The sequence below is a fragment of the Geotrypetes seraphini genome, chromosome 1 (genome assembly GCF_902459505.1).
Source record: "Geotrypetes seraphini chromosome 1, aGeoSer1.1, whole genome shotgun sequence".
Taxonomy (NCBI): domain Eukaryota; kingdom Metazoa; phylum Chordata; class Amphibia; order Gymnophiona; family Dermophiidae; genus Geotrypetes; species Geotrypetes seraphini.
The window spans coordinates 391947761-391974125 of record NC_047084.1 but is presented as its reverse complement, the minus strand read 5'-3'; the positions used below and the strand labels follow the sequence as shown (position 1 = coordinate 391974125).

Genomic DNA, 26365 nt, shown 5'->3' with positions numbered 1-26365 from the left:
TCTCTCATGGTGGGGTAGAGTTGAGACGGTTAAAATGGTTGTAGCTCCAAAAATTAACTTTGTGCTTAGCATGATTCCCCACTTATTTCCACCCCTTTTCTACAAAACAGTAGATAAACACATTTCTGCCTTCATTTGGAATCATAAACCCCCCAAAATTGCCCTTAAAAAGCTTAAAGCCCCAAAGGATAAAGCTGGTGTTTTTCTTCCAGATTTTCTACTTTTATCATAAAGCTTTTATTTCTCAACAGGCCAGTAATTGGTTTACTTCTTCCCATACATATCTCCCGCTTTGGCTTCAACTAGAACAGGGTTGTCCAATGTCGGTCCTTGAGGGCCGCAATCCAGTCGGGTTTTTAGGATTTCCCCAATGAATATGCATGAGATCTATTAGCATCCGAACCATCTCTTCAGCCAATTTAATGCAATCTATGTTCTTCCTCCACCACAAAGCCAATTGGACGCCCCAAAAATTACATGTTTCAGGCCTTCTACCCTCCAACACTTGTTGGAACTGTAAATAACTTCCAGGCACCTTATTGCATATGATTTTTGAATGTCCATGTCTGCAAAATTTCTGGGCAGATGTTTGGTCTATTATTCAAAAAATCTTCCATCTCAACATACATCTCTCCCCTACAATAATTGTCCTTAAATCAGAGACACCTTCACTTAACTTATCGGCATCTCAATACGCATTATTCAACACACTTCTTATAGTTGCCTTACGGCTTGTTTTATCTAATTGGAAATCATTTGACTCCCTGAATATCCATTTTTGGTATAAATCTGTCTTATTACAACACAAACGGGAGATGTTGATTTCTGCAACTATGCCACTAACAAAAAAAGTACATTCTAAATGGTCTCTTTAAAGCCTTATTACTAGTATTCTAAACATCTCCTACCTACTTTTTCTTTTCTATATAGTTTCTTCTTCTTCTCTTTTCCTCTCTTTGATCTCCAGGGGTACTGTCTCTTTTTCTCATTCTCTCCCTTCCTCTTTTCTTTTCATAATCTTCTTATTCTTTGCTTTTTCTCTTTCCCTCCCCCCCTTATACATTGTTCATAGTAACTTGGATACCTACTATACCAGTCTGAAATGTAATACAGTTGTATTTACTTGATCTTATTCTATTATAATGAATCTTTTACCCTTCTCTGTTTTTCCTTGTATCCTGGATATGATACTTGATATTGTTATGACTTGTTATTCCCCTTGAATTTGTAAAATTTTCAATAAAATTTCATAGAAAAAACCCCCAAAAAACAAAAAGCGAGGGAGCACCATCATACGGACTGCCTCTATCCGTCCCCACCAAGAGATAAACTATTTGTCCCACCGGGCTAGATCCTTTGTAATAGAGGCCACTAAAGGCAGCAAATAGTTGAGACCAATCCGTCCCCAACTGTATTCCCAGATATCTAATGGGACTTCTCACCCACCGAAATGGCAATTGCTGTTGAATGCCCAGAACCTCTGAATCCGGTACAGAAAGATTCAAAATCTCCATCTTTGCAAGATTCACCTTAAAACCAGATAAGGCCCCATATGTACCCATCTGGTCCCAAAGAGCCCGCAGTTAATCCACGGACCCTTCCACTATAGCAAGGATGCCATCCGCAAAAAGCGAGAGCTTATGCTCCATATCTTACACCTGCAAACCGCGTATACTCTCTGCCCGTCTAATACTCTGGGCCAAGGGCTCAATGACTAAAGCAAACAGCAAAGGTGAAAGTGGACAACCCTGCCTGGTGCCTCTTTTCAACTCAAACACCGAGGAGTAAACCCCATTCACTTTGATGCAGGCCAAAGGTGCATTGTATAAGGAATGAATCCAGGAGATAAAGCGGTCTCCGACTCCCATCATAAGCAAAACACTAGTCATAAACCGCCAATCCACACGATCAAATGCTTTTTCAGCATCTACTGCCACCGCCACCCATCTCCCACATCCCACCCATGCCCTCCATACCAAATTCAGCACCTGCCAAATACCGTCCACTGCTTGTCGGCCCCCTATAAATCCCACTTGATCAGAATGCACCAAAGAAGGCATAGACCCGTATAATCGAAGAGTCAGTACCCGGGCCATGAGCTTCGTATCTATACCTAACAATGATATGGGATAATAGCTACCACATTGCGTAAGATCCTTCCCAGGTTTCGGTAGGATTGTAATTCCTGCCAGTCTCATAAAATAGGCCAATTGTTGCCCCTCTTTCAGAGAATTATAGAACTGCACCAACAGAGGTGTCACCCAAACACTCAGAAAAGACCTGTGAACCTGTCAAAGCCGAGACTTCCCTGGTTTCAAGGATTTAATGGCTCGTTGAACCTCCTCAACCGTCAGCATCCAGAGAAATAGCTGCCTCAGAAGCCAATAACGGTAAAGCTAGATCCTGCAAATACAATATCATCTCACCCTCCGAGTGTTGTTGCTCTGGAGTATACAGCTCTTGGTAGACTTCCCGGAACTGCTTTTGAATATGGGCATCATCAGACAGCAAAATACCCCCCTTATCCCTAAGAGACATAATATTGGTCTGGGTTTGATGCATTTTCAGCCAATAAGTAAGTAGTCTGCCTGCCCTGTTCCCAGACACGAAGTATTTATGACGCAGCCATTCTAAGTTAAATTTAAGGACCTCATCCTCCAGTTTTCCCAGTTGCATCCTAATTTTGTGAATCCGCCGTTGGGTTCCCTCACCTCCCTCACCAGCCTGATGAGACGCAACCGAACGCGAGAGCTCAGTGTGCAGGGCTCGTTCCTCGGCTTCCCTACTACGTTTTTTAAACGCTGCTATAGAAATAAGTTCCCTTCCCCGGACCATCTTTAGGCTCTCCCAAATCGTAGACAGAGCGAACTCCTGCACATTATTGTGCTCCAAAAAATCTATAATAACACCCTCCAACTTGCGCACCACCAATAGGTCCCCTAACAAGCTATCATTCAACCTCCAAAACCTGGATCCCAGCCTCACAGACCCCCCAGCCCATATCTAGCCACACCGGAGCATGGTTGGACCAAGTGATATCCTCAATACCTGCCCCCCGCAATTGCCCCCCCCCCCAGCTCTTGTCAGGACATATCATATCAATATGGGAATAAGTATCATGGACAGCAGAAAAAAAGAGTACTCCCAAGCCCTCCAATGGTGACTACGCCCGCCATCAGCTACATTAAGGACTTCCAAAAACTTACGTAAGGTCTGCCTTTCCTTGGACAACTGAACCCCACCCCCCTGTCGTATCCACTCGGGGATCAAGAGCCAGATTGAAATCTCCCCCCCCCCCCCAATGATAAGATGCCCCGACTGGCAGCCAATACCTTAGGGAGCAACTCTTCAAAAAATACCCCGTTTGTGGTTAGGTGCATACATTTTCACCAAAGTCACCTGCACCCCATTGATAACCCCCACCCAGATAAGCCACCTCCCTCCATCATCTTTCCATTTCTTCACAGTGTCAACCTTTAAATGAGTAGCAAATACAATACCCACCCGAGCTTTCTTCCTCTCCCTCCGATTGGAAGCCCAACATTTCACCACATAATCTTTAGCAGTAAATAACTTTTCACCAGTTTTAAAAAATGTATCTCCTGTACAAAACCCACATCTGCCCGTAACCTTTTAAACTATTTTAACAATTGCCTCTTATGAGGTACATTTAAACCCCGAACATTAAAACTGCAAACACGAACAGTATTATTTGCCTGTCCCTTTATCAGCCCACTTGGAAATCCGATGTGTCCCCTGAAAACTCCCCATCCCCCACTCCCTCTCCCGCCCCCTCCCCTTCCAATTCTACCTCCCTCCAGGACTTCATGTGACACCCTTTCCACTTGTCAGTACTCAACCACACAACCCAAACCCCCCTGCTCTCCAAACACATCCACACCCACCTCCGCAGGACAGCAATAGCCCCCCAAATACCATACGTGCCTACCATCCCTCATTCAAGCACCCTAACACACTCTATGATTCCCACACTGAAACAGGGAATCATGCAAATAGCAGAGAAATCAGAAAAGCCAAAGAAACAGTGAAATCCATCAGGTGTCCTCGCGAGGAGCCCGGGTCCAATGTGCCCTATGAGGTGCTCCAGGCAGCTGCTGTCATTGGGGAACCTCCCGCCATCGAAAGTTCTCCAGCTTGGTTGCCGTGGCTTGCCTCTGCTCCTCCAACTCAGGAGTCTCCAGTCCTTCCTTCCGCAGCAGCTTCTATGCCTCCTGGGTAATGGTCACTTTTTTATGGTTGCCATTGACCGTAAGCAAAAGCAGAGTTTTTTCCCCCAAAGAAAAACTACAGTAACTGCAGGGAAAGCAAAGTTATGCTTTTTCTCCGTATGCTGCAAGGGGAGTGTGTGGCGCAGTGGTTAAAACTACAGCCTCAGCAGCCTGGGGTTATGGGTTCAAACCCATGCTGCTCCTTGTGATCCTGGCCAAGTCACTTAATCCCCCCAATGCCCCAGGTACATTAGATAGATTGTGAGCCCACCAGGACAGACAGAGAAAATGCTTGAGTACCTTAATAAATTAATGTAAACCGTTCTGAGCTCCTCTGGGAGAATGATATAGAAAATTGAATAAATAAAAAGGTACAGGGTGGGGCAAGAATCCAGGCAATTGTCCAGATTTTCTCAAAGTTGCAACCCTATTCTATAATCATTCATATCTAATTCCTGAGAATTCTCTTTCTACTAATTCACTAAGGAAATACAGTTAAATTGGTTTTATGCCAAATATGCTACAAACCTATTGTAACATTACTCATTACGTTAAAAACACACCTAAAATTTAACTTGTCTATTTTGGAAGACAGAAGGAGATGGAGTTAGGGTAGGAAGTGCTCCAGCATTAAATAAACGTGTTGTTGCTTTTGTACATATGAGCACGGTTTGTTTCTTGGCTGTAACATTTGGATTGTATGACGCTACTTTACTGACGATAAAAAATATATTTATCTAAAACTCAAATTGTCCTGCCACTGAAAGTTATTTTTTTCCCCTCAATTTATTGAAATTTTAATTAAAACGAAGATTACAAAGCATCAAGTAAATATCACAATAATACAATATAAGCAAACAGTCATTTGAAGAAGGTAGAACCAATCGGAACAGGAGACGACCAACAGCATAAATCTCTGAATTTCAGGCTCCTCCTCTTCCGCCTGCGCGTCACGTCCTCTTCCTTTCTAGAGCTGCTGCCTGGTGACGTTGGTGGGCGTGGTTCATATTTACTTGCCCGGCGTGGCGATGACTGCCTGTGCTGTCTGGGAGTACTGCGGTGATCCGCTGCCAGAGGAGAATGCTGCGATTGGTAAGGATTATGTAAATGTAGGTATTTTGGTGGCTGGAGTTGAGCGAGAAGTTGCAGTTATAAGTTTCTGCCGTACTGTTAAATATGCAGCACCCGGTTGTGGGGTGACTCACGTGTTGCGTTCTGGGTGCTTCTTGTAGTCTGAGTGTTATCAGAGTTCTTCTATATTCTGTCTATCAGCACAAGGGTATTGGTGTTGATTCTAGAGAATGACACAGGGACAAAGTTTGTCTTCGTCCCCGCGGACTTTGTCCTCATTTGCACAAGCCTCTAACACTTATATTTAAACTAGTCGTTAAGCCCGTTACATTAACGGGTGCTAGAATTTATGTCTGTCTGTATTTTTCTTTCTGTCTCTTTCCTCCCTCCATTTCCCTGTGTAGCGCTGTCTCTGCTTTCTTCCTCAGTCTGCACTCTCAAGCTGTAACATTACTGCTTAGCTTTTTCTCCCTGCAAGCATCTCTGCTCTCTTTCTCATCCCCAGTCTCTTTGCTATTTTTCTCTTCTTGCAGGGGTCTCTGCTCTCCTTTCTCTATATGTTCCTGATTCCTGCAAACTTCTGTTTTCTCTGTATGCTCTTGATCCTGTGTTTCCCTGTAGGTGTCTTTTCCCTTTTTTTTTTTTTTTTTTTATTCCTTCTTCATGTATGGTTGATTTATTAAAAGTTTTTTTATTTTTCCTATTTGTTGCATGCCTGTCTCCTTGGCCGCTGTATGTTTCTAATTTTTTGCTTTGTGTGTTTGTTTGTGTTTTTTTTGCTGATTGTCTACTTGGTCGCTCTGCTGTATGTCTGTATGCCTTTTTTTCAGTCTAACTCCTTGGCCACTGTATGTCTGGAAGGTTTTTTTTCCTGAATTTATCCTTGGGCATTGTAATTTTTATTTTTTTTCTGTTTGTCTCCTTGGCTGTTTGTATTTTTTTGCTGTCTCTCTGTCTGTCTACTTGGACGCTGTATGTAAGTATGTCTGTCTCCTTGGCTGCTGTATGTCTGTTTGTCATTTTTTTTTCCTGTGTCTCTCTCTCCTTGTCCTCTGTGTTTGTTATTTTTTCAATCTGTGTCTTTAGCCCCCTGTCCTTCTGTGACTGTCTGTGTGTCTCTCTCTACTTGTGCACTGTTGTTTGTTTGTTTTTTTCAATCTCTCTTTAGCTCCTGATCCCCTCTCACTGACCCTTGCGCGACTGCATGTAATTCCGGTTAGGTTTCCATGGCAACCCTGCTCGCGGGTCTGTGAGTGTAGGGCCGTTTTGTCGGGTCTGGCGGCGCCGGGTTGGGAAGAGTCCTGGCTCCTTTTTTGGTTTGGGCCCGTGCAGAGGGGCTCAACAGCGCACAACCATCTTTCCTTCCCTCCCTCCATCAGGTGCAGTGCAGCTCCACCAATGTTAAAAGCAGCCGCGTCGAAATCGGAGCCCTGCCACTGCCGTAGCACTTTCCCCTCTGCCTTGGTCCCGCCCCTTCTCTGACATATGGGACCGCGGCAGAGGGAACGTGTTACGGTGGCGGCAGGGCTCCAATTTCAAAGCAGCTGCTTTTAACATAGGCGGAGCTGAACTGTACCTGATGGAGGAAGGGAAGGAACGGTGGGGCAAATTTGGTCAACGGCAGGAATTGTTTGGCGGACCAAGCACCGTGAAACCGTGAGGAAGGCCGCCGCAGCCTCGCAGCTAGGTAGGGGGACAACAATGGCGCTTATGCTCAAGCCCCTGCCGCAGCTCCTCTCTCGATCCTGGTGCGGTTTGAGAGAGGATTAGTGGTGGCGGCTTGAGCATAAGCGCAATTGTTGTCCAAGTTGCCGAGTTTGGTGACGTAAACCCGCGCATGCGCACTAAAAAAAAACGCGACGGATCAGGGAACACGTTTTTTTTTAGTGCGCATGCGCGTCCTACCATTTTATTATATTAGATACTTTTATTAATAATGTATTCTGTTCAACTGTTTGTAAATCACAAATGCGGCTTTCCATTTCGATCTGGTTTTGGTACAACTTTGCCAAAGATTCCGTTGCCTGTATTTTTTTTTTTTGTTTTTTACATCTTCTGGGAAGATAATTGGATTGTCTTTCAGAAGAGAACCAACACAGCGGGCTGGATGAACAGGAAAATACTCTAAGGGCCTATTAAATGTTGGAAATGCTCTTTGATGCTAGCAATATCTGTTCTGGTAACAGTAAGATGCTTGAGCAACTGATGTGATGGAAGGATGGTGCAGGTGGTAGAAACCTTATCAGCAAGCAAGATTTGTTGCTACATCCAAGGCAGACAAAACACAATTGATGTAATTTAACAGTATTTTATTTACTCCCTTGTTTTACAAAACAGTGTAAAAGTTTTTTAGCGCTGGCTAGTGTGCTAAATGCTCTGCGCTGTTCCAATGCTCATAGGAACTCCATGAGCGTTGGAGCAGTGCAGAGCATTCAGCACCAGCTGGCGCTAAAACCTATTATGCAGTTTTGTAAAAAAAAGGGAGGGGGAGAGAACCTGCAGAAACTGCTTTGGAATTTTTTTGAAATCACTGAATCATTTTTGAAATCCCATGGGAGAGGCCTTAAACAACCTGAGCCAATCGGAGCCTCAGCCCCCTTCTGGTGCATCCCAAGATGCACTGGGGAGGGGAAACCCATTTTAGATGACGCAGCAACTGGGAGGAGGGTGTCCCCGTCTCTCTAGCTCATTTATTTTGAGGTCAGGGGCTGGCGGGGGGTCACTTGAATGCGGACATCTCTGCTGCTGCAAGGGAGGGGATGTTGCTGCCGGGGGGAGGGAGTGTTGTTTCACAACACAGGGGCTTTCTAGCAGCCTCTGACACTGACCGGCACCCCTGGACCAGTCACTTATTTTTGTCGCCAAAAGCTGGTGCTGCTTTTTGAAAATGGCTCTGCATTTTTAAAGAATCCACCGGAGGACTCATTTCAATGTTGTAGAGTCCATTCGGAGACTGCTAGAAACCTTGTTAAAGACAGAGATAATCCCTTTTGATAATCTGCTGCTAAACTGCGTACAGGCTAAACTGCCTGGAAACAGTTTAGCGACAGCATTAAATGTTTGAGAATCTTGAGTTGCCAGTTGTCTGATGTGATACATTTTTTTAATATATTGATACTTGCATTTTATAGATTCAGTTCCATGTAATTGAAACAGCCTGCTTAAGGCTAGTCTCAAGCTTAGAGATTCTCACATGGGGATACAGTTTGTCTCCGTGACCACAGGCTCTGCCCTGGTCCCCATCCCTGTGCCATTCTCTATTCTTGTTTTTGTTCTCTATCTCGGGTCTGGTGAATGGGTTTCAACTTTGTTTGATTTTATTTGTTTTATTGAATTATGTATGTAACGATATGTGAACTGTTTAGGTTTAAACGGTATATAAATTTTTAAAATAAATAAATAAACTTAATTGGTGCTAGATAACAGAAGGCTTTCTCCTTGCTTGCAAATGTTATAGTAGAGAATTTGTCGTCCTTCCTTTTTTTGGATTGAGAAACCAGCTCAAAAACATATGAGCCAATGACTTGGGTGTTTGGTTGACTTTCTCCCTTGTGCTATTTGAAGTTAGGGGTAAGAGGGTTATTGGGAAGAAGTTGAAAGGGCCCTTAGTTCCTAAGATTTTTTTATTTTTATATTGCGTGCTTCCTCATATATTTGTAGCAGCTCCTTTACATCTCCGTTTATTGAGACTCTCTTCCATGAGTGGAAGGAAGGGGATGCTTAGTAAATCTGCTACAAACATGCTGTCAGCTGTGCCTGGGGTAATGCTTTGTTACTTCATTTATTCTTGGGTCCCCACTAGTTTTTCTCAATTCTCATTTCTTTTTATTTATTTATTTATAAATTTATTTATTTTTTTTTCAAATTATTTAACAAGCATATAATCTTGTACAGAAAAGTGCGATCAAGACAACATATCATTAATTATTCCCAAACTTGAAAATAAACCAAAATTACATAAAAGGTAATAAAATTTGTCAACTTAATCCCACACTAGTCCTCAACATTGGATCCAAGATTAAGGAATTAGGAGTGAATATAATACAATAACAAATTAAACCAAATCACGTTATCTGTTGCTGAAAGAGAGCTTAAATTAATTATTGAGACACTGATGTTTCTCCTTTTTCAAGGCGCTTCATGGAGAGGAAGGCCGTCAAATGAGACGGTTCAAAGAAAATGTATTTAAGGGAATTATACCTGATTACACACTTACAGGGGTATCTAAGAAAAAATAAACCCCCTATCTGGGTGACACCTGCTTTTAATAATAAAAATTCCCTCCTCTTTTGAGTTTCTCTTGAAACATCAGGAAAAACTTGAATATGGAAACCAAGGAAATCTCTAGATCTATTTTTAAAGAAAAGTTTAAGGATCAACAACTACATTCTCGAAACAAATTCGCTGTTCTGTTACAATTCGACCTTTCTGCTGCTTTCGATGTTGTCCACCACGACATACTACTCTATCAACTTTCTGAGATAGGAATTGATTCCACCGTTCTTAACTGGTTTTCAAACTTCCTCCGCTCTCGCTCCTACACTGTCAACTCTAATGGCACCATGTCCACTCCTTGGTCTCCTTCTTGCGGTGTCCCTCAGGGATCACCCCTTTCCCCTATCCTCTTTAATATCTATATGTCCTCATTGAAGCTCTTCCAGCTTTCCCCCTTTGAAACAATATACACATACGCCGACGATATCCTTGTCCTTCTTGAAACAGACCAGAACCTCACCAACCTCCACGATAACATAGCATCCTGCATAAGGAGACTCCACTCATGAATCAAAAACAAAATTACTCTGGCTCGGCCCAAAGTTAGAACACTTGCCCACCCTCTTCGCACTGCCCTCAGGCTCTGCCTTACACCTTGAGTTCTCAAGCAAGGTCCTCGGCATCATTATCGATTCCTCTCTCTCTCTCAACGACCACCTCAACTCCTTGACAAAATCATGCTTTTTCAGCCTCCACATGCTAAGGAAAGCAAGACCCTTCTTCCGCCAAAAACATTTCGCCATCCTTGTCCAATCCATCATCCTCTCCAAACTTGACTATTGTAATGCCATTTACCTTTGCTTAACAAAAAAAGCCTCCAAAGACTCCAGCTTATTCAGAACACGGCAGCCAAGCTGATTTTTGCAAAACGTAAATCTGACCACGTCTCCCCACTCCTGGCCATTCTTCACTGGCTCCCAGTGATCTCCAGAGTCCAATTCAAATGCTCTTGCCTGGCTTTTAAGATTATTCACAGCATCCTTCCTTCCCTAATCCCACTTTCTTTCAACTCCTCGTGCCCTTACTCCACCAGGACCGCCCACAAATTAAAACTATCCTTCCCCTCTCTTCATGGTATTCTCCATGCAGGTAAACTAGGAAAATCACTTCTTTTCAAAATCACAGGTCTCTGGAATGACCTTACTATCCCGCTGCGGAACCTGAGCTCCATCCATTTATTCCGCAAGCAACTAAAAACCTGGCTCTTCTCTAACATGTAATTTCTTTTCCCTTACTTTTCCACTCGATTTATAAACTTATGTAAACCTTTTCCTACCCTTTCTCATTTTAAGTTCTTGTAAACCGTGCCGAGCTCTACTTCCGTGGAGATGATGCGGTATATAAACTTAAGGTTTAGTTTAGTTTAGTTTAGATCCAATCTCTGTCCGGAGCCAAAGCCACAGTCAGTAGGAGAGTGGCTGGACTAGCCACCTCTCTATCAGATTGTTCCAATAAAGCTGTAACATCCAAAGAATTTTCCTGTGGTTTTCCATCCTCGTCTTTTTTTTGAGAATCCTGATTTTTTTTATTAGGCAAATAATACACTCTTGACAATGGTGGCAAAGAATTCTCAGGAATTTTTAGGATTTCCAGAAAGTAACGTTTTATCATTTCTCCTGGAGAAATTGACAAGACCTTAGGAAAATTAATCAAACGCAAGTTGTTAAACCGACTATTATTTTCAAGTACTTCCAGTTTTCTTCTCATAGTAAGGTTATCTTTCACAATTAAATCTTGGTTACTCTTAAACATTTTTAAGTCCTTCTTTTCTTCCTGAATTTCAGTTTTTATTGCTACAATGTCTTGTTTCACAATTTTAATTTCTTCTTTCTGGGATTCTAATTCCTTTTCCAAATTCTTTATCTGAGGATTGAGGGAATTTCCCAAACTGGAAACCAGATCCCAAAGCGAATCCAATGTAACCTCTGGGGGCCTAATAGGAGCAAAAGAAGGTACTTGTGCAATACTAGTTTGTTCGGTCGCTGGTTCTTTGAAAAGGAGAAATTCCCCTTGTGTTGTTCCCTGCAGCGAGCCCTCCATTTCGCTGGCCTCTCGGGAAGAAAACTCTGCCTCTTCGGACATGCTCTCCTCCCGCAGAGAGCTAGCTCCCAGTGGCAACGGCTGTAGGGGAGGCGTCCTGACGTCGGGGCTCAGCGTGACGTCCAGCCCGGGGGTATCCGCTGTAGCACTCCTCTCAGCCGGCGCTCCCAACGGGCGAATCCCCGAACGACTCGACTCACTTTGAAGACGTCGGAAAATGTCATCGACTGTGAGAGCCACGGGTCCTGAGCGCTGGGAGGCTCCACCAACGCTCCTTCCCCTTCTCTTCGGCATTAACTAGCAGGTAAGAGAGACACTTTCCAGCGTCCTGCCAGCAATCAGATAGTTGCGTTTCCAAATACACAGGGAGAATGTAGCAATTGAGAGTCAGAAAGTAGCTGAAATGCAATAGAGAGAACTGACTCGAGCTAATTAAACCTCCAAGAGAAGTACTCATAAAACTGTAACTTTGCTCAGAGGCTTGTAACTCTGAAGAGAGGGAGGTAACCCTCTCTTGAAACAAGAGTTATTATTTCAAATCATAGCAAGGTGTTTTAGTAAAAATGAGTCCAACTCTTGAGGGTAACAAGGTTTGAAAAAATGTTCAATACTTAAATGGAGTATTTTGCAGAATTTTTAAAAGTCCAAAAATAATGATGATTGCATTCAGGAAAATTGTACTTAACTTAAATGCAGAACATGCAACTTCCAGGGTCCCGACGTGGCCCCGTTTCGGCGACTGCTTCAGGAGACCCCGCCAACCGAAAGTAGATAGTTTTTGCAAATATCACACTAGGTATAAGTGCTTCAACTGTAAGCTGAAATGCAACAACAAAAGGAAAGCAAAATGTAACATGCACAAGAAACAGGCACCGGGACTCAAAAGGTTACTGTAGCTGTGCAAAATGCTAAAATGTTAGAGGCTAGCAAACAGACAGGAGACACAATATAACTTCATACCGGTTCAAAAACTGAAAAGTTCCCTGCAACGGGGAACGCCGGCACCCGCTCTGACTTATAAAACAGAGGGGGGAGGGGAACACCCGTGCGTGGACGTGATGACGTCATCCATTCATAATACAGAAAACGGAACATTGATTGAAGGCAAGTACTGCAGAAAACCAAAAATAGAACCAAAAATAGAAAACTACCAAAACAAAATCAGAGAAAAGCTGCCCATTCAATTTCATTGTTAAGGCCATCAGGGTGAAGGGAATGCAAATCAAAGATCCACTTTTGTTCTCTCCTCCATAACAGTCGGGCAATGTCACCACCTCTGGGGCTGAATATGCAATCCAGCACTGTGAATGTTAGATCATTCAAAGAATGGTTAGCTTGCTGCCAATGCTGGACCAGAGGGGCTTCCTGAACCCCAGTCCGAATGCGGCTCATGTGCTCCCCAATACGAAGTTTCAACTTGCGGGTAGTACATCCTACATAGATGAGATGACATGGGCATGAAATGGCATATACTACACATACAGAGTTACAGTTCGTGTCATGTCGCGTGTACTTCAATTGGGGTGCAAGTGACATCTGTTGAATGGTAACACTATGTTGACATACCTTACAACAGCCGCATGGGGAATGGTGCCCCTGTAGAGTTTGTGGAGGACGATGACTTACAAACTGGGAGTGAGTAAGTTTCTGTTTAAGATTCGAAGGTTTAGAAAAGGCAAACCTGGGGACATCAGAAAAAGCTTCATGGTATTGCATAATGGGCCAATGATGTTTAATAATTTTCTTGATTTGGAAAGCATGGATGGAATATGGTATGACACATACAAGAGACCGAGATTCAGGTTTAGCCTGTGATTGCAGCAACAGAGTCCGATTGGCATATAGGCCTCTCTTATATGCCCTCTTGAGGACTGATGACGGGTAACCTTTAGATAAGAATCTGTGCCTTACTTCCTCTGCCTTATGCACATATTCTTCTACCGTGGAACATAATCTCCTGAGACGCAGGAATTGACCTGTAGGTATATTATTCCTCAGATGTTTGGGATGAAAACTCTCATATTGGAGTAAGTTGTTTCTGTCTGTGGGCTTCCGGTAGATAGACGTCTGAAAACATCCACGATGTAAAATGATGTTAATATCCAAAAAGGACACCTGATGTCGATCCTTGGTCATAGTGAACTGGAGGTTAGAATCACAACCATTAAGCCATTCAAAAAAAGCCAAAGTTGGTTAATGGTTGTGGTTCTAACCTCCAGTTCACTATGACCAAGGATCGACATCAGGTGTCCTTTTTGGATATTAACATCATTTTACATCGTGGATGTTTTCAGACGTCTATCTACCGGAAGCCCACAGACAGAAACAACTTACTCCAATATGAGAGTTTTCATCCCAAACATCTGAGGAATAATATACCTACAGGTCAATTCCTGCGTCTCAGGAGATTATGTTCCACGGTAGAAGAATATGTGCATAAGGCAGAGGAAGTAAGGCACAGATTCTTATCTAAAGGTTACCCGTCATCAGTCCTCAAGAGGGCATATAAGAGAGGCCTATATGCCAATCGGACTCTGTTGCTGCAATCACAGGCTAAACCTGAATCTCGGTCTCTTGTATGTGTCATACCATATTCCATCCATGCTTTCCAAATCAAGAAAATTATTAAACATCATTGGCCCATTATGCAATACCATGAAGCTTTTTCTGATGTCCCCAGGTTTGCCTTTTCTAAACCTTCGAATCTTAAACAGAAACTTACTCACTCCCAGTTTGTAAGTCATCGTCCTCCACAAACTCTACAGGGGCACCATTCCCCATGCGGCTGTTGTAAGGTATGTCAACATAGTGTTACCATTCAACAGATGTCACTTGCACCCCAATTGAAGTACACGCGACATGACACGAACTGTAACTCTGTATGTGTAGTATATGCCATTTCATGCCCATGTCATCTCATCTATGTAGGATGTACTACCCGCAAGTTGAAACTTCGTATTGGGGAGCACATGAGCCGCATTCGGACTGGGGTTCAGGAAGCCCCTCTGGTCCAGCATTGGCAGCAAGCTAACCATTCTTTGAATGATCTAACATTCACAGTGCTGGATTGCATATTCAGCCCCAGAGGTGGTGACATTGCCCGACTGTTATGGAGGAGAGAACAAAAGTGGATCTTTGATTTGCATTCCCTTCACCCTGATGGCCTTAACAATGAAATTGAATGGGCAGCTTTTCTCTGATTTTGTTTTGGTAGTTTTCTATTTTTGGTTCTATTTTTGGTTTTCTGCAGTACTTGCCTTCAATCAATGTTCCGTTTTCTGTATTATGAATGGATGACGTCATCACGTCCACGCACGGGTGTTCCCCTCCCCCCTCTGTTTTATAAGTCAGAGCGGGTGCCGGCGTTCCCCGTTGCAGGGAACTTTTCAGTTTTTGAACCGGTATGAAGTTATATTGTGTCTCCTGTCTGTTTGCTAGCCTCTAACATTTTAGCATTTTGCACAGCTACAGTAACCTTTTGAGTCCCGGTGCCTGTTTCTTGTGCATGTTACATTTTGCTTTCCTTTTGTTGTTGCATTTCAGCTTACAGTTGAAGCACTTATACCTAGTGTGATATTTGCAAAAACTATCTACTTTCGGTTGGCGGGGTCTCCTGAAGCAGTCGCCGAAACGGGGCCACGTCGGGACCCTGGAAGTTGCATGTTCTGCATTTAAGTTAAGTACAATTTTCCTGAATGCAATCATCATTATTTTTGGACTTTTAAAAATTCTGCAAAATACTCCATTTAAGTATTGAACATTTTTTCAAACCTTGTTACCCTCAAGAGTTGGACTCATTTTTACTAAAACACCTTGCTATGATTTGAAATAATAACTCTTGTTTCAAGAGAGGGTTACCTCCCTCTCTTCAGAGTTACAAGCCTCTGAGCAAAGTTACAGTTTTATGAGTACTTCTCTTGGAGGTTTAATTAGCTCGAGTCAGTTCTCTCTATTGCATTTCAGCAATCAGATAGTGGCAGCCATCTTGGATCCCCCTCAATTCTCATTTCTTGTTAACATTCCTGATTCTTATCTCCAACTCTCAGTTCTGACAACATAGTCTCCCTTATCTCTTAACAGTGTTGAAACTCCCCAGTCAGTGACCCTTCCTCCCTCACATTTCACAAGGTAATACTGTTGGAATTCTGTGCATTAAAAAAAATCAAAATGCTGCGCAAAAAATTAGCAAATTTCTGCAAGTTTGTCAAAATGTAAGCAGTAGTTTGCTAATTGTCCATTTTCCTTTTAAAACATTCAAAATAAAATGCTTTTTATCTATCTTTGTCTGGATGTTTTATTTTTCCAGTTTCTCTTTTCTTGCTTTCATGTCTGTTTGTTAATTCTCCTTCAAGCGGCTTCTATTTGACTTTTCCCTCCTATTTATTCCCTCATTCTGTTAACTCTTTTTTGCCTCACCCTTCTCTTGTTCACTTTTCAGCTATCTAACAAATTTCCATCTTCTCTCCCATTCTTCATCTCGTTCCTTTCTCAGCCCTCCATTCCTTTTCATCTTCAACAAACTTCTTCCCATTACCATATTTCTACCCTCTGTAATAACTATCCTTCCATCTGTGTCCTTGCCACCCCCCTCCTGACCTCTCTTGGGGTTCTACCATTCTCAGTGATGCGGCAGAAGGAATTCCCTGGCGAGAAGGCTGTGAAGCAACCCGTTTAGACTAGAGTGCTGCTGGCCTGACGCAGCTCTGGAGGGAGGTATGTAGGGCTTGCGATCGACAGGGTTTGAATGGGAGGGTCAGTGGGTGTTCGGCTGTATGGCAAGGGTTCGGGACAGGGAGGTGCTCAAAGGTTCTGCTGCACGGTGGGAGGGAAGGATAGAAGCTGGGCAAGGGTTCTGCACAAGGGATGGGATGGGAGGGAAGGATAGAAAGATGCTGCAGAGGGAAGGCACTAGGGGATAGGTGATAGGGGAGGAAAGATGCTGCACATGTGGGGGAGAGAAAGGAAAGAGGAAGAATTGGGGTGAAGGAGAAGGGAGAGATGATCATTTACTTGATGAAAATAAGACCTAGTGCATTTTTTGGGGCCCAAAATTCATATGACACTGTCTTATTTTCGGGGAAACATGGTAGCAGTGGCATACCAAGGGGGGGCGGGGGTGGGGGGGTGGTCCTCCCCGAGTGCAGCCTTAGGAGGGGTGCACAGCCAGACAGGTCTGGAAAATTCCTGGGCTGCGATGGCACTGAGCGGCATTGGCGCCCCTCCTCCGTGACGGCACTCAAGTTTGGCCTCCTCCCGGCATCAGCAGAACTTCAGATCGGCAACAGGTGCTCAGTCAAAAGCTTCCCCTGACTGAACTGCCTGGGTGGAAAAAGGAAGCTGAGTCAGAAGTTTTTGAGTGAGCACCTGTTGCCGATCTGAAGTTCTGCTGATGCCGGGAGAAGGAGGGTGAACTTGAGTGCTGTCGCGGGACAGGGGGGGCGCCGATGCTGCTGAGTGCCGTCGCGGGGGGGGGACCCTTGCCAATCTTGTTGCCAAAATCGGAAAGGTGAGGGAGAAAGATGGGCCTGTGGCGGATGGAGAGATTGAGAGAAGGGGACAGATGAAGAAAGTGGGGGAAAGAGAGAGAAGGGGCAGATGATGGAAGTGGGGAGAGAGAAGAGGGCAGATGATGAAGGGGGGGAAGAGAGAGAAGGGGCAGATGATGGAAGTGCGGAGAGAGAAGAGGGCAGATGATATAAGTGGGGGAAAGAGAAGGGGCAGAGGATGGAAGGAGGGGATAAATAAAAGGAGGGCACATGATGGGGAAAAAAGATTGAGTTAGGGAAATTCTGGAGGGGGTGAGGGAAAGAGGTGGTGAACTGTAGATAGACAGTAAAAAAATGAAATTGATGAGAGGGTAGTAAGAACGTAATCTAGATGGATGCAGAAAATAAATTGAAAAGAAAAATGAGGGAAGAAAGGGATTGCAAAAGAGAGGTGTGGGAGAGGGAAGGAGAGGAGAGAGATGCCAGACCAATGGGGGTGAAAGGAGAGATGGAAGGGTGGGGAATACAGTTTCTGGAAGGGGCATAGAAGGAGAGAAGATGCCATATAGAGGCAGAGAGATGGCAGACAGTGGATGGAAGGAAGAGAGTAACAAGAAGATGAGGAAAGCAGAAACCAGAGAAGACAAAGGTAGAACAAAATTTTTCTAATTATTTTTTGCTTTAGGAGACATGTGTCACTGTTTCTGTGGTGTTGCATTGTATGCAGAGTCCAGCTTCTTGCTGATTCAATTTAACCTTTGTCTATGTATTTCTATTTTATCCCCCCTTTTACAAAACCGTGGAGCGTTTTTTAGCGCCAGCCGTGGTGGTAGCAGCTCTGATGCTCAGAATTCTATGAGCGTCAGAGCTGTTACCACCGTGGCTAAAATCCACACTACAGTTTTGTAAAAGAGGGAGGGGTTAGTTTGTGATGACATATTCCATACTAGGCGAAGGTATTTTCTGTGTTCTGTGTGTTCGAAAGACATGGTTTTCTGTTAGGATTGACGGTGTAAGATTGATCTGTACTAGTCTGGCTTGTTTAGTTTTACAATGGGTGTATTGATGTTGTACTGCTCACTGCATATGTAAGATGCTGCCTTTTCCTAGGTACTCATGTGTGACGTGTGGCTTGTTACTAAAAATCATATTTTTCGTACAGATGGGGGGGGCACAAAAAATGATGGTCCCCGGTGTCACATATGCTAGGTATGCCACTGCATGGTAGTAGACTGTTTGGTGTAGAGAGCTGCAATCAGCTGAGCTGGCAGGGAGAGCAGGTGCTGCTGGCTCAGCTGCAAAGGACTTTCCTTTTTTTAATGGGTACAGCTGTTGTATGTGTGTTGTGTGCTTTATACAGCACACACAACAGCTATTTGCAGATCTAGATCTGCCTGCAAATTTTACCCCATGTAAAGTGGGGGAAGGGGGGGGGCATTTCCTTTTGTGCGTCACAAGGAGAGCTCATTTAAATACTAATGAGCTCCTTGTGATGCATTTGCATAGGGTTTTCAGTGATGACTGCTATGAGGATCATAGCCCGTGAGAACCTTTTTGAACATCGGCAGGGGAGTTTCTGTGCTAGTAAGACTGCTTTAATAGTCTTACTTGGACACTAAGGGTGATTGGGAGAGTAAAGATCAGGGAGAGGCAGCTTGAAAGATGGAATTCCATAACTGCTGTGTTTCACTTAATGCAACTTTCTATGCTTCAGAATCTGGAACTTCCTTTCCTGTAGAAATGTATTGGTCTGTTTATTTTTTTGAGGAGTGGAGAGCTTATTTCTCATGTGACCTTTTTTTTTTTTTTTTTTTAACTCAACATGTCTTTACCGCTCCCAATATGCCAAGTTGCATCCTATTCCATTAAGTTTTCAGGGTTGCTTTGCGTCAACTTACACAAATGTAGAAGCCAGTCCTCTCCTGTCAGTCCTAAGCTGCACTTCCATGACCTAGCAATCAAACATTTAGCAGCTGCCAGTCCCATATGTACCAACTTGGTTCGCCAAGCTCTGAGGCAAATATTGAACTGGGTCCTGTATCCAAGAGGTCAGGGTAGTGGTAACATGTAACCAAAATAGTTTAATAGCAGCACATTCCCACCAAATATGCAAATAACTACCTGTGCCCTTATTACACCTCCAACAAAGAGCACTAGTTTGTGTTAATACTTTGTAAGCATTTTCTTGGACCAATACACTATGTGGCCTTTTGAACCTCAAGACAGATTTGTGCCCACTCCCCCCCCCCTTTGAAAAGTAAGGTCCAAATCCTCTTCCCACTTCTGCATATATGGATACCGAATGACCTCCTGTTCCCTAAAATATCTATACAAAATTGAGATGGGTTGAGGCACCCTTCCCAAAAAAGGAGCCACATATTTTCCAGGTGTTCAACATTCTGAGGAGCCACCCTCGCCCAACCCAGGGAAAACATAAAGTGGCGCAGTTGCATAAAAGCCAAAAAATCACCCCAGACACCCTCCACCCTCCCAATGAGCTCAACAAAACTGGGAATCCTGCCCCCTAAAAGTAAATCCCGAAAGGTCACCAAACCCAGAGCTGCCCATCTTGAACACTTCCCTAGCCATTTCCACCCCAAAACGAGGTTCTCCCCCGAACAGGTGCCAGAGAGGAGATAATCTCCCCCCACCTTCTCTTTTCTCCTAACCTTACCCCACAATCCCACCAAATGACGTAGAAAAGGATTATGGATCTCTTGTAAGTCCATGGTAAGGATAGATGAAGTCCACATCAATTCCGAAGAGACCAAGAAGGGACAAAACTCTGTTCTAATAGGACCCCTAACTTAAAATCAGCTATGTACCAACAGAAAATGTAGCTGCGCTGTCAAACAATACCAATATAAATTAGGGATCGCCCGACCCCCATTCTCCCTAGCCGACCACAGAACTCTCTGAGACAAATGGGGATGTTTACCCTGCCAAATGAAGGTGCAAAATTCTTTATGCAAAGAGTGCAACACTCGATGAGGCACCTCCAAAGGCAGAGTCTGAAACAGAAACAATAGCCGGGGCAACACATTCATTTTACAGCGATGCGCCCCCAGCATGAAAGCCACAGTCCATGCCATCTCTGCAAATCAGCCTTTACTAAAGAAACAATACTCTCATAATTGAGCTCATAAAGATGTGATAAGTCTCTAGGAATATTAATACCCAGATACCGAATGGAACCCATAGCCCTCCTAAATGGAGAGGAGGACAGCAGTCTCTGTTTCTCCTCCTCCATCAAAATAACCCCCTGAAATTCCGAAATTTGTCCATATTTATAGTAAGTCCTGCCACTTGACCAAAAGAATGAAACACCTTCAGCAACACCGGGAAGATAAAAATCGGGTCCCACACATATAGCAAAATATCATCAGCAAAGAGGGACACTTAATGCTCTGCTCCTCATGTGTATACTTTTAACATCCCCCCTCTCCCTAATCCAACTGGCCAAGAGCTCAATATATAATGCGAATAGAAGAGGGGATAGAGAACACCCCTGCCTTGTGCCTCGCCCAATCGAGAAAAAATCCGTATAAGTTTTAAGTTTTAATAAAAATTTGATTAATCGCTTAATCTAAATTCTAAGCGATATACATGTTAATAAAATTACAATGTAAGGGGGATAATACAATAAATAAGACTAACAAGATTATTGACAAATTTGATAAGACTAGAGACATAAGGGAAGAGATGGGTAAGAATTACAATTTATATAAAAGTTAAAGAAACAAATAAGGGGGACACATAAGGAAAGGGGAGAAAAAAAAAAAAAATAATTACTTCAATAAAATTATAGAAAGAAAAAAAATGAAATTGGTTCAAAGACTAAATGATTAATTTATAAAGGCATCTTTTGAGCTATTCCGTTGTACAGAGCATTACAATAGTCTATTTTGGAGATAACGAGAGAGTGGATAAGGATATTAAGAGAATTAGCACAAAGAAATTGAGAAACGGAACGAATTTGTCGGAGCCTAAAAAAAAGAGGATTTAACAATACTACTGATGTTTAATACATGCTCGCAGAGAGTAATAAGAGCTGCGAATCCAGTCTCCAAATCTCCCGCCCAATCCCATCCGATCCAGTACTGCCCACAAAAATCCCCACTGTACTTTGTCAAAAGCTTTTTCTGCATCAATGGATAATAATGCCACGGAAACCTCAAAACAGGAAGCACCCCACAACAAATGCTAAGTACGGCATATATTATCACCTACCTGTCGCTTCTGAATAAATCCCGATTGATCCAAGTGAATTAAATTCGGGAGAACCCATCCCAACCTCAAGGCCAGCACCTTAGCCAAAATCTTGTCATCTACATTTAATAAGGAGTTGGGCTGATAAGCATTACAAGATTTGAAATCCTTCCCGGGTTTCAATAGTACCGTTATGCCCGCATCTCACATTGAAGAAGGCAATGTACCCCCCTTCGCGCACTCCATTGCAAACTCGCACTAACAAGGGACTTGCCGAGTCCTCCATATGTCTATAAAAGGAATTGGGAAGGTCATCTAACCCAGGAGACTTATGAGTCTTCAGGCTACGGATCACACCCTCAACTTCCCCCACTGTAACCGGCTTGGAAAGTCGGTCCTGATCCTGCCGAAATAAAGCTGGGCGGTGGATACGAGACAGAAACTCCTCAATCTGAGAAGCACTAGCCTGCTCAACAGAACCATAAAGCCCCCGATCGTATTGCACAAAAATCTACCTGGATATCAACAACCCTTACTTTTAGAACCCCTGAGGCATCCCGAATAGCAGTCACTGCTTCCATAGCCCTCCAAACCCACAAAAAACCGAGCCAACAGCACACTAGATTTATTACCATGTTCAAACAGTGCCTGCTTCAACTGAGCCTTACGAAATTCCAGCTCTTCTAATTGCAATTGATGCAAGTCCAACCTTGCCTGGTTCAACAACGCAAAGGTCTGAGCATCAGGTTTAGTTTTATGTTGAAGCTCCAAAGTCAATATCCTTTCCCGTAAACCCAACGAACAGTGTGCCCGATCCCACTTCTTGCACACACCCCATTTAATAAAACCTCCCCCTTACCACTGCTTTCAGAGCATCCCACAGAATATCATCCCCTACCATCCCATTATCATTAGTCTCCAAATATGCAGAAATAGTGTCCCTAATGTCTTTCAAAATGATAGGATCTCTCAATAAAGATTCATTGAGGCACCAGTAATGCCTACCAGAAACAACTTTAAGCCCTTGACATCGAATCCAAACAGGGGCATGGTCTGAGATCTGGATGGATTCAATCTCAGCCTGTCCAATAGCACCCCATAAGTTTCTATGTGCCCAAAGCCCATCAAAACGAGTATATGTTTGTGTAGCATGTGAATATTGGGAATAGTTTCTCTGAATACCATGATGTAACCTCCAGCAGTCCACCATGCCCAAACTCTGCATCATCTTGAAAAAGGCAGCACTAGAGCGACTTAAAGCCGACCGTCCCTCTCCCAAGTGATCGAGAGTAGGATCCGGGCAGACATTAAAATCTCCACCCACGAAGATCTCTCCCCTGGAAAACTGTAGCAAAGCATCGGTCAAGTGGGCATAGAAAGAAGCCTGAGAAGAATTGGGCCCATATGTATTAATCACTGTCATCTCCTTACCCTGAACCTGTCCCTTCACTGCCAAACACCTGCATCCTTATACTCACTCTCCAGCTGAAACCCTACTCCCTTCCTGGCCAAAATGGCTAGTTCCCCCCCCCCTGTTTTCAAAGGCCCCACTGCCTGATGAGCCCACTCATGCTCATACCTGGGAGACCTAAGGAGTTGCACATCTCTCGGCCTTAAGTGTGTTTCTTGGAGCAAACAGACATCCCACTGCAATTTATTCAGTTCCCTAAAAACTATGTTTTGTTTACCAGGATTATTTAAGCCATTAACATTCCATGATCCCAATCGCCAAATCATTCTCCCTCATTCCTCCCCGTCCCCCCCTCACCCCAACAAGTTGAGACTGGCCGTTCATACGGGCAGTCAGGATAAAGAAGTGAGAACTCCCAAGAAGGCTAACAAAACTCCCCTCCAGGGTGCCCACATATGCACCCCCCCCCCAAAATCACCACTCAAAACCCCAGGCATACAACCCCACCATATCCACCCCACAACCAACCATACACACATACAAACATGTCCCCAACAATCAACCCATCATCATCTCAGCATTGCCGGTGTCTCAAAACAAAAAGTGGAGACCCAACCATAAATAGCAATCACCAACCCGGCCTTACAAGAGGCCCAAACAGCAGAATCTAAAGAGAGCCCACAACAGCCACAAATAAGGCAATCATGTGGCAGCTTTAGAAGGTTTTTTACTGGAACGAGTCAGTTTTCCACGGCCTTACTAGTCTCTGTTCCTTAGGTTGAGAGGAGGGCCCAGACTCTGCAGGCACGTTGTTATAGCCGAATTCCCTCAAGGCCACCCACACTTCATCCATGCCATGGACTTTCTTCCTGTTGAATTTGAATTACTACAGCACTTATTTTGCATAGTAGAGAGCTGGGAATGTGTTTGAATTTTTCTGAAAATGCAAATACCGTATACTTTCTATTTATGTCAATATTAGCACTCTAAATATTTTAAATGGCAATATATTTACATTGTATTTTTGGTCTGGATTATTTGTAGTACAATTTTCAAATGGGAAGCTAAAGGAACCAGAGAATGTGGCTTTTGCTTTGTACAAGAGCAAAGACAACAGCAATCACAGAAAGAAGAACCAGAGGATTGTGGTAAGCATGTTAATCACATCGTAAGCTGCATGCTTTTCTGTGGGGAGAATTTGGTATTGGTGAGTTTATTGTTTAGAGAGGTGGTTTGCTTTTCAAATAGCCGCTTAAAGTCTTGCTGAAAGTGGAACCTTGATAATGGAAGAAAAACATGGGCATTCACCTTTCTTTAACTACTCTGTTCTGCACAAGTAAGTGTTACCCCTCCTACTAGCAGAAGGAGGTAGAGAAAAAAGCTGAGCCAAGTGGCCTCACTAGTATGGTGGTGCTTCCTGGAAAATCGAGTATTTTCTCTACCTCGGCATATATTAAGACATGTTGTCTGATGTTCCTGGCCTAGCTCCCTACTCTGCTTTTTGCAGCTGTACAGCTTGGTTGAGCCTAAGGGCTGCTCCCAAGTTATCCAGTCTCTGGACTGGAACTGGTTGAGCGCAAAGCTGACTCCACTTCCTTCAATTATGTTTCCTTGCGTTCACTAAATGAGGCTTATGGCTTTGTTCTAGAGCAGGGTTTCTCAACCTGCAGTATGCGAGCTTTCTGCCAGTTCCTCCCTGCCGTCACCATTTAATTATCCCCAATTCCTCTGCCGCAACTCTGGGAATGGCCAGGTACATGCAGCGATTGCATGCCATCGGCCCACAAGCCTTACCCCCCCTCCAACGTCAATTCTGACGTTGGAGGAAAGGCTTGTGGGCCGGCAGTGTGCAATTGCTGCATGTACCTGGCATGGAGTTGCTGCAGTGGTGGGGATATTTACATGGTGGTGGCGGGCAGCGGATCGGAAGGGGGAGGGGGGAGGAGGAACTGGGGGCAGGCAGGCTTCAGCACAGGTCGGCTCGGCTTTGAGGGAGGGAGGAAGGGGGTGGTAAAAAGGCTGTAAGGTGGGGAGGAGGCATGAACTCGGGACATAGGAGGGAGGAAGAAGGCACTAACTTGGGACGAGGGAGGGAATAGAAAGAGATAATTGTTGGACCTGAGTGTGTGAGTGAGAGGGAAAGAGATGATGCACAGGGGGAAAGAAAGAGGAAAATTAGGTATAGAGAGGAGTGAGGTAGAGATGCATGGGGAATAGAAGGATGAGAGGGAGAAACGTTAGATATGATGGTGGAGAGGGAACAGAGGGATAGGTTGAAGGATATGCAAGGGGGAGGTATGTTGTGCATAGTGAAGGAGGGAGAGATGTAGCATGGCATTGGAGAGGGGTGATAGAAGGAGAAAGACGACTGCGCATCCCCCTTTGAAAATCCCTCCAGATGGAAACGGCCCAGAAACGCTCATACAGTCATTTCATCCCTCAACTCTGGAACCAGTTGCCTAATCAGAAAAGATCTCAGAACTCGCTGATGACATTCCGGAGAGCAGTGAAGACCATACTTTTCAGCTGAACTGCGACAAGCAGCAAAGACCTTTATTTTCATCTAAACAGATTCTGACAGACTGCCTGCCCGTTTCTGTAACCCGCCTTTGTGCCCCTGTATTTGACCAATCTCAAACTTTCCCCTTCTTCTATAAAGACGCGGTAATGGCCCCGAAGCCCTTAGAGATTTAAAGGGCTTCGGGGCTGTTGCAATATGGCAGCTGCTAGCGCAGTTTTGTATAAGAGGGGGTTAGTCTCTGTGAAATTTCAACAATTTTCTCCCATCAGACCCACTTCCCTAAGACCTGTCATGTCCCCGCTTTTGTATGTCTGCATTGTAAATGTCCTGATGTTACCCGTTCTGAGCTTCGGGGAGGACGGGCTAGAAATCAAAACAAATAGAGAGCGCGAGATGTAACTTCCTGAGCTTTCAGGTAGATTGAGGAGGAGAAGCGGGCCTTTGTTACTCAATTGCACTTCTCAGGAAGGCGGAGTCCAATTGTGTGGGCTGGAGACTAGAGAGCTGCACGGGGAAGGCGGGGATCCCGCGGATTCCCCCTTCGGGTCACGGGGATCCCGTGGGACCGCCCCCTAGGGTCGTGGGGATCCCGTGTGGACGCCCTCTAGGGTCGCGGGGTTCCTTTTACTCGTACTCGCGAGGCTCATCTTCTCCCTACCTGCCCTGCTGCAGCACACAGCCGATCGGAAGTCTTCCACGATGTCAGCGCTGACGTCGGAGGGAGGGCTTAAGCAAAGCCCTCCCTTCCTCCGACATCAGCGTCGACATCGGAAAGACTTCCAGTCGGCTGTGTGCTGCGGCAGGGCAGGTAGGGAAAGGCAGTGGTGTACCAAGGGGGGACGGGGAGGTCGATTCGCCCCAGGTGCAGCCTTGGGGGGGGGGGGTGCACAGCTGGCCAGGCCCCCTTACCTTTGTGGCACTTCTCCCGACCAACTGACAACAGACCCGGTCTGACAAACTTCCCTGCCGTGTAGCCGCGAATCTAAATTACCTTCTTACAGCAGCTTTAATACTCCAGCTGCTGTAAGAAGGTAATTTAGATTCGCGGCTACAGGGCAGGGAGGTTTGTCGGACCGGGCCTGTTCTGTTGTCGGTCGGGCGGGGAAGCACCTCGAAGGTAAGG

At 44.4% G+C, this 26365-nt stretch overlaps 1 protein-coding gene across 1 annotated transcript in view; it reads left to right on the top strand.

The window, feature by feature from the left end:
* Positions 1-5183: 5183 nt before the first annotated feature.
* POLR1E (RNA polymerase I subunit E) overlaps positions 5184-26365 on the top strand; it is a 220609-nt gene continuing 199427 nt past the window's right edge. The window contains exons 1-2 of the mRNA XM_033917278.1: positions 5184-5321; positions 23766-23869. Coding sequence (XP_033773169.1) covers positions 5258-5321; positions 23766-23869 — 168 coding nt within the window. The 5' untranslated portion in view covers positions 5184-5257. The remainder of the gene's footprint in view (positions 5322-23765; positions 23870-26365) is intronic.